The following is an 8,866-nucleotide window of genomic DNA, read 5'->3' as shown; positions in this document are numbered from 1 at the left end:
ACCCTTGCGATCTTGATCTGCTCCCCAGTGTCATCACAGCTGGTCTAATTAAATTAATAATTCAAGAAGTAGATACTCTATATCTCTTACTATGCACCCATTCATATTTTTATACATTCACAGAGGCGCTTGCTCTTAAAAATATGACAGTAAGTGATAAACTGTATTGAAGATGGAGTTCAGGTTTACAAGATACATTTTTTACAAGTACTACCCTATAGCTGTCATGTTAAAGAACTGCTTAACTTATATACCTTAAATCAAAATTGTATATCACACACATCTGGAACTATGTCTCCCCACAGAAACAGCATTTCATATATCTTATGTGCTCTTTTTCACTCATAAAAAAATGACTAAGTAGCGCATAGTAATAGCTTAACAATTTTCATAGGTATTTCCTTTGATATGCTAAAGATTACTCAAAATAAAACCTCTCCCTGAGTTCTGACCTCCTATTCATAATATCAGCAAAATTGTATTATGTATTATAGGAGAAAATAAATCAGACAGTACACTCACCACTCAAAAATATTTATAGATATAAATAATACATACTATACATACTCTTTGGACTGCATTCAAACCAGCTGTTATAAATGTAAAACTTAGCATCTAGTTATGTGGCACCCTGCTCAATCCATGAACAGTCCTAGTTATAACACCTAAGTTAAGCAGTGTAAGTGGTACACTTGAGGCCATTAGTGATGCCATCATACCCAAGACCTTCTTGTTCTTTGCAAGCTTTTTTTTTATCTATTATAAACTATTCCTTAAAAATCCACCCCACCAATGCACTCCGAATTCCTGCAGCTTGCTTTACCATATCCCATATTCACTGATCCATTAAGCCAAAAACACTAAAAATTTCCTTTTAATTTTCTTCTATAGGGTAAGATCTAGACCAGTTTCAGCCCTCGATCAGGCCAATACAAGAGATATTTTTCCCAGCTCATCATGGCTCCATGGCACTAAATGTTGAGTTTGAAAGCAATAAAAATAGATGTCCACTTTCTCCCCATTCTTACTGAAATTTGCCCACTTCCCCAGTTTCTTCTCCAGAGGGCGCACACACTCTCGTGGTTCATGCTGACCCTTTGCAGAAGATGTCTTCTGGTGAAGAAGTCCTCTTAAGAGCTGCCAGTTCCTATCCATGCAGACAGGCTTCAAGCCAGTGTTCCCCAGAATCCTTCAGGGATCTGCAAAAACAGAGTGAAAAAATTACTTACAGAGAAACAATATTGAGCTTCAGGGGAGGCAGAAGTGTTTAATGTTTTAGATGTAAAAATAATAGTTTCCCTTTTCATAGCATGAAGGAGTGCAAGAAAATCCTTTAAAATGATTTAAATAATTGCCAGATTTAATCTCTAGATAGACGTTGATTTGAAACAGCTGCTTATGTGCATGTCCCTCCCTTGCAAGCCATTACAGTGTAAAAACACACTGTTAGTGATACTCACTTTAAAATGTCCACAAAGGCTGTGAGTAAAGTCTTGCTTTTATACTGAATGCCATGCTTATCACATAGGGCTTTCACCAGAGGAGCTGCTTTCCAGCAGTTGTGTCGAGGCATTGTGGGGAACAGGCTGTATGACTGAATAAGAGGGAACTGTTGCAAGATATGGGTTACACCACCCATTGTTGCCTCTGTTCAGAATATGTTCCTGCCCTCCCCATAGTTTCCAAATGAGACCAAAGGCTCTCCTAATGAATTTCTTCTCTTGTGAGACTAACAGGCCTTTCTCACTTAAAAGCAGCCCATACTGTTCCCACTCTTCTCTCCATAACCATACTCACTGGTGCTCAATTTGGAAGTTCAAGTGCCCAGTAAACCAGTCATTGAACGTGGATTGGTTCACATTGCATGTTGCACGGAGCTGGGAGGAAAGGAAGACAGAAATAACATGATTTAGCTTTTATTTTTCTGGAAGCCTGGAACTTCAGCAATTCATCCCCACCTTTCTGTAGCTGAAAAGGAAGCTTAGGGACAGTGATTATAGCCACAATTGCCCTGAAGAATTAAACTAAAATCTAAGTTGTTGGGATATGTGTTAATTTAGCCAGTTCTTAGCTCAAGAAGAACAGCTGCTTTGCTGGCACACACACAGATTTTGCTGTGGTTTTTTTTTTTTTTTTTTTTTTTGGGGGGGGGGTTGGTGTTTTTTTTTTTTTTTGAGAGAGAGAGAGGTTGTTCTCACATCTCTCAGAAAAGATGTCTAAAAAAAAACATTCTTTTGGATTCCTCCAACTGTCATAAGTGCTTTAGAACAAGGATTTGTGCACACATTGAGGATGATTCACGTCACCTACTTTAGATATCTTTAATCTGAAATCTCCAACTGAGCTCATCACCTTAGACTACCTTTAGATTCAACAAAAAAAAAAAAAAAAAAAAATGTTTACCTTGCCATTCATCTGACCTGTTCTAGATGCCTATTTTAGGATACAGTGAATCATGCTTTAGAAATGCCTGTTTCTCATCAATGAGTGTAGCACGTGTTCAGAAACAGATATCTAGATTTGGTCATATGAGTCCCAGATTGGGTTTTTTTCCTTTACTACAAAGAAAAAAGCTTAGAAAACACTCTACAGAATTATAATGCTGTAGATTGTGTGGATGCAGGTAAACTGTATTTACATACTCATTTTTTTCTCAGAATTAAATTTTATCTCATTAATCTCATCTGCTGTAAACCTGTAAAGCTGTATAGCTAAAAAACAAGGTATCCACTCTTCATTTGCTTCTCCTTTGCTGAGCTAAAAAAAAGACTGAATGCCTTCAATATGAATTCATAATATCACTCAAGAGAAAAGAGTTATGAAAACATGTCAAAATAGAATTTCTTTTTTTAATCATGGTATCCTGTTTTCCAAATAAAAGTTTAAAAGGTGTCAACTACTACCGAAATATACGCCCATTCTGTGAGCAGCAAGAACTAATCTCACTAACACAGCTTTAAAGCTCAAGGAAGAACAACATTTTCTTTGTTCTATAATTCAGAACAGCAGATCTATAGCTCCCAGAAGAAAGGATATTCTCACCTGAGTAGATACCCAATCTTCATTCTTATCATAATCAATTTCCATTGGAATGTGGTTCTTCTGTGAGACCCAAATAAACCAGGTACTCTCTAGGTACCTAGGCAGATAAACACACCAACACGCTGATCATATCTCCAATCCTCCCATACTCTCCTCCCACACTGAACCCCACTCCATTCCCACACCTAGATTCTAGGATACTCACTTTTTATTAGACTCAGAGCTGGGTTGGTCTGGTGCCAACTCCCCAATTAGCAGAGATTTCAAGTATTTTTTCACCAGAGTCTTATCATTGTGAAATGCTACAAAGGCATCCTGAGAAATACATAAAGGAATGGTGTAAGAAAGGGGCTGTGTCCAAACACCAGATGCCCAGCCCCTACATTTTCCAGGTCATTGATACAATACGTGATCCCAATTCCTTTGGTCCAGAAATTTTTAAAGTTTTGTTTCTTCTAATTGCTCATGTAGTTCTTTCTTTGCCAACAGCTGGAGGTAGCTCAATGAAGCTGGAGACGTTTCAAGAAACCAGATGTCATAAAAGCACCTGGGCGAGGCTGGTAATAAACTTGAAAGTATTTGATGAAAAGCTCTTTGCAGAGGGAAACAGGTCTTTGCATCTGTTTGATTCAGCACAGTCCTTCCTTAGAAGGCTCCAGCCAACAGTCCTGCCCTATGGATAGGACCCAGGAGTAGGAAAACAGGTCTGTGAATGAGGTGTCTCTTTGCCATGCTTAGGAGAAAACAGTGATGAACTTTTATTACCTTAGGGCCAAAGGAAATGTGGGCTGAAGCTCCAGGTACAGCATGACTAACATAGCAGGGTATCTCTTACAGTTCCCTCAAAGTTTTAGGATTGATTGATATTCTAGGGATCTACGTAACGCTAGTGACACAAACAGATCTGTCTACTCATCTGTCATTTAAAGTACCAGTTTTGAAAGGAGAGTTGAACTGTGGAAGAGAGGAGACAGAAAAACCAAAGCTCTTGCTTAGCCCATCTGCTCAGTGAATTTTCCAGAAGGAAGGTGAAGAGGCTAACTATATTCCCTGCACAGTCTGGCACTCCAGTTCAGGGAAGACCCATCTCTGAGTACCTGAGTACTCTGACTCTAGAAGAAGTCAGAGAAGAGTGACTTTTTGGGCAGATGGGCTTTCGACAGATATCAACTAAGGCAGTTTGTCACAATGAAAAATTAGAAACCCTGTCCCGAGCTGGAAGACTATGAGTACCTTTCCATTATGATTCTGTTCCCCTCATTGTATAGATTTTTATAGATTTTTAGGACTCTCCCTCTTCCCAGGAATTTTAAGATTGAATCAAGCTACAGTTATCTATACTGCAGCATAAAGGCAAGAGCCAGAATCCTTTTACCCAGAATTTCCTATCTACCGTCTCAGCATCAGAGACCTTTGTCAGAGAAAAGCAAGCTTTTCAGTCCTGCAACCTGCTCTTTTTTCTCTCCTCTCTTATACCCTGATTATCACCATCTGAGGGATTAACTTTAAAGACTGTCATCTACAAAGCATCAAACCTCTCATATCAGTGTAATGTTCTGCAATGCATATTGTCTATATTTGCAAATTAATGCACATAAAGGAAGCCAAGAATATTCAGAAAAAATGTCTTGGATCATGGCTTTATGCAAAGGCGCGCAGAGATGATCTTTTGAGACACCTTCCAGTCCTGCTTTTCTATGAAGTGTATACATCTCAGAATACAGAGCAGGATGAGAGAAATGAAATGTGAAAATAACCTATCTGATCCATTGTGGTCCATTAGTTAAAAAGTACTATTCCATTTTACATAATGAAAACTGAGGATTAGAACCAGATAAGCAGCTTTCTTAAAGTCAAAAAGTTAATCAAGACAAGAATTAAACCAGGATTTCCCATGTTACATGTTTATGCCCTCATCATGCAGGTTTCAAATGCACATATTCAATAACAACTTTCAGTGAATAGTCTGTGAGATCTGCTTAAAATGTATTATTTCTATCAACAAACAACAAATTATTTTAAAGAAACTTTCTACATCAAAAAATGTTGCAGGAATCTCCAGAAAATCTGCTTTTGAATAATGACTATTTGCAGATTTTTTCCTCATCTCCTGTAGCCAAATGTCATCCCTGCTATCTCTGTTACTTCTCCAGTAATTTTCTACTTCTCCCTCTGTTGAAATAACCTCTTTGCTTGACTGTTTTCTCCTTCACTCATCTGTACAAAACAGTGTTCTTCTCTTGATAAACTCCTCCTCTTGCTCCACTGCCCCACAAATTACTTTCGCTTTATGTTTGGCTATTACCTTCTCCTTACCCACCCCCTTGCTCTATTTTTGGTTACCTTTTCCTTGTCACTGACAGCACTGACGTCACTCTGAAAGAGCAGCCTTACAGTGGCAGTTCACATGAAGTGTACCACTTTTTACCTCTTCCCTTTCTCCCATCTGCAATGCACACACTTTTCAGGATCTGGAAGACTGCAGGCCTGATCATGCCTGGTGGCAAGACAACCTGCATGGATATGGTCTGCTTATATCAGGGTGTAATGAACCTAAACAGAGCTTTACGGTTTGCACAGCAGGTAAGTCTGACCTCAGGGGTATCCCAAAGGGCATAATTAGAGACAGCACAGACCCATTCATTACGTTATCTGGCTAACTAGAGTGCCAAACACCACAAGTTCTCTCTGCTGGAGTCCCACCATATAGTTCTACCCTGATACACCTCCCTCAACTGACTTTCCAGATCTTACCGTTGCATCTTGCCCAGCATAGTGGCTAATAACTCGGCTTCCTCCAGGGTGCCGTTTGGAAAACTCGCTGACATTGTAAACCTTCCTGTCAATCACCAGCCATTGTTCCTGACCTTGGCCATTGTGGATTCTCATCTCTTCCCAAGTGAAAAGCTGTAGAAAGGCTGGAAAAGGTTGTGTCTCCTTTTTGATGGAGCCAGTCTGTGGAGCCATCAGCACTGCTAGATGAACGTTCAGCACTGAGATTCACTAGTCCAAGCTTTGCAGCACTCTGTCTAGGCAGAGGGTGAACCATGTCAGCCTGTCTGTTGAACAGCCCCACTCCCAATCACTCCCCATGTTCCCAGGGCTGGTTGGCTCCCCTTATCCAAACACACCCTTCCAAGCTCCCTCCGCTTCCATGTTCACACCAGGCACTTCAACACACCCTTGAATAAAAGTCCTGTTCCTTCTTGCCCCTTTGAGTTCCCTTTGGAAGGCCTGATTGCACATGGGAACTGTAGACTACTTCACCAAATGCAAATGTGCATACAGACAAAGACTTATGAATATTTAGGAGAATGTTATTTAGGTAGACGAGATAGTAAAATGACAAAGAGAGCTAGCTATTCAGTGAGCACCCTCACAGAACATTAAGAACTGGATAACTGTTAGGAACTGTTAACTTGTTTCCATTTTGCTGAATGAACATGGGTGTTAGCCAGGAAGAGAAATCTGAGCAAGGCTCTGAGTGCCTCTAATAAAACAAATACACAGTGACCTTGTTAGAAACCTGAAGGACTGTCAGCATCCTGTAATCCTGTAAACAGTCATTAATGTTAGGGAAGCCTGTATTTACCATACAGTGGAATGCCATAATGTCACACAGAGCCAAAATGGGATGGCTGAGCCTGTGCAGAAAGCCAGAAGCTGCTATTAAATGTTTGCTAAAGTCTCACATTTAACTGTAATGCCTGACTTCAACATCTGCAGCCAACTTCTGTGCTAGCATACTGGAAAGAGCAGACTGCTCCAAGGCCTCTAAAGGTCTTGTCACAACCCAATCTTCAAGTCATCCTTGGTCTTTGAGATTTGCCATGTTACTAAAATGACCCTGCCAAGCTAAATTCACGTGTCTGTCTTACCTAAAAGCATTGTCAATCGAAATACCACCAGATCATAGTGTCATAAATTTCACTCAATCAGTGTAGCCAATATAAGAATTTTATTAATTACAGCAAGCAAGATATAGGCAAATATCAGCGCTGGGCAACAGGGGAGTCTCCGCTCTGCCAACTGCCACACTGGGTGGGTCCCAGCTCCTCTTTTTATATCATTCCGTTTTCCTATCCTGCACATGTGTGTCCTGTTGCTAGGGTTCTAGTTTCTTCTCATTCGTTAGGGGTCGACCGTTGACCTTTTATGGTATAGCCAAGTGATTGGCCAAAGTTCCTGCAACGTTTAAACTGGTTAGGACTAGATTCTGTTGTTTTGCAAAATGAAACAGGACACATACTGGGTTCTACTACAATAGTGAAATTAAGGAAGACATTATTTTTTCCAGTTAATTTAGCTTGCATATTGGCAATACTTTGCATACAACTGTTTTCAGAGTTTCTTGTGTGTAGGACAGGCATTTAGTCATCTCATTGTTCAAGTAATTCATTCATAAGGCAACAGACATTGAAAGATTGTGGGGTTGAGAATAAATAACTGAAAACACGAAGTTTGCATGTAGATTAGGAGTTTCTAAAACTATTTTTAATTGAATTGCTTACATGATTAGCCTTACTTAAATATCAGTCTTGTTGAGCCAAAAACCTAAGTACCTCTAACATTCAGAGAGTATCTGGAATGCAGTAAAGTAAGAATTCTAAGCTCTAATAAGTAGCAAAGAGAAATCAATGACATGCTTTTGTATGGAGTCCCATACAACTTTAATTATCCCTGGGAACAAGAAGCAATTTTGCAGGTCAATCAGAAGAATTAAGCTCATATATACAAGAATACTGTCCTACATCTTCAGATTCAGGATCCCTTAATCTAGTGTTCTTTTTCTTTGAAATTACCAGCCTTGGGTGCTTTTGAGGAAGGTACAAGTGAATGGCAAATGTGGTATATTCTACCCTCATTACATTTTCATCCTATTCCTTTACTTGGCAATACTGATTTAAGACCTGAAATCACAAGTTTACTACCTTTTCCCAAACATTTTTAATGTACCAGTGTTTATAACCGTAAGTGTTGTTTGCTACAGTGCCCAGTTCCTGTCTAAATCCTAACAAGTTACAGGTCTCAACTAAAGCTTCTCCACAAAATAATTCCTCCCAGTTTTTCCCTCTCATCTTACTCACGGTTTGGTCTTGACAGGAAGAAATAGCTACAGTCTACAGAGTCAAAGTTAGAAAAGCATGAATTGTTTATTCACATTTCCCCTCAGTGTTCCCACTACCATGCAAGAAACTTAGCCCAACACAAAATTCACAAAGTAGAGACACCTGCCTTTGTTTGAGCCCTGCATGGAGCAGGCAGTAATTCTAACACAGAAATGCAAATTGTGCAATTCTAAGACTTTAAATCATGTAGCATCTTGCATATTAATCAGTTAAGCCCAAAACAGCAACTTAAAGTTCCTGACATGTGACAATGCTTGAATCACCCTAAGTAACAGAGAAAAGTAACTATGGATATTCATCAAAGGGCAGCAAAAAACACAGAAAGAATAAATTCTGCTATGCTCTCAGGTTGCATTTTTTTAATCCTTTATCTTACTCTAAATAAAAGTTAGTGATGTGTCTTTTCTGTTCAGGTTCTGGTACGCAATACATATAAAGCAGTGGTTGGTCTTGCATTAAGCTTGTTAAATAGTTTAGGAGGTTGTAACAAAATGGGCAATAGCTACTGCAAATTTCTGCATGTGATTTTTTTTATATACTTGCAAAAAAATAAGGTATTCAGCAGCTAGCTGAAGGTACAGAAAATTTCCCACTGTCTTACACTGAAACCTGTAAATGTAACAGCTTGATATCTAACCCTATCTGAAGCGTGGCAGATAAAGACATGGGTCTAGATTCTGGTCAACAAATACGGG

At 39.3% G+C, this 8,866-nt stretch overlaps 1 protein-coding gene across 1 annotated transcript; it reads right to left on the bottom strand.

The window, feature by feature from the left end:
• Positions 1-1,147: 1,147 nt before the first annotated feature.
• LOC134141418 (acyl-CoA (8-3)-desaturase-like) lies at positions 1,148-6,009 on the bottom strand. The gene is made up of 6 exons (XM_062577655.1): positions 5,797-6,009; positions 3,248-3,357; positions 3,043-3,139; positions 1,798-1,877; positions 1,461-1,586; positions 1,148-1,199 (listed from the first exon to the last, which is right to left on the bottom strand). Exons 1-6 carry the CDS (start codon positions 6,007-6,009, stop codon positions 1,148-1,150), a joined length of 678 nt encoding a protein of 225 aa, XP_062433639.1.
• Positions 6,010-8,866: the final 2,857 nt, after the last annotated feature.

Source organism: Rhea pennata, chromosome 5 (genome assembly GCF_028389875.1).
Source record: "Rhea pennata isolate bPtePen1 chromosome 5, bPtePen1.pri, whole genome shotgun sequence".
In the NCBI taxonomy this organism is placed as follows: Eukaryota; Metazoa; Chordata; class Aves; order Rheiformes; family Rheidae; genus Rhea; species Rhea pennata.
The sequence above is the reverse complement of the archived record's forward strand: the minus strand, read 5'-3'. Positions and strand labels throughout refer to the sequence as shown.

Coding starts and splice junctions, on each gene's coding strand:
- LOC134141418 (XM_062577655.1), bottom strand. CDS start 6,009: ATGGCTCCACAGACTGGCTCCATCAAAAAGGAGACACAACCTTTTCCA. Junction 3,358..5,796: donor ATGCTGGGCAAGATGCAACG/GTAAGATCTGGA, acceptor TGTATTTCTCAG/GATGCCTTTGTAGCATTTCA. Junction 1,200..1,460: donor GCCTTTGTGGACATTTTAAA/GTGAGTATCACT, acceptor CTGTTTTTGCAG/ATCCCTGAAGGATTCTGGGG.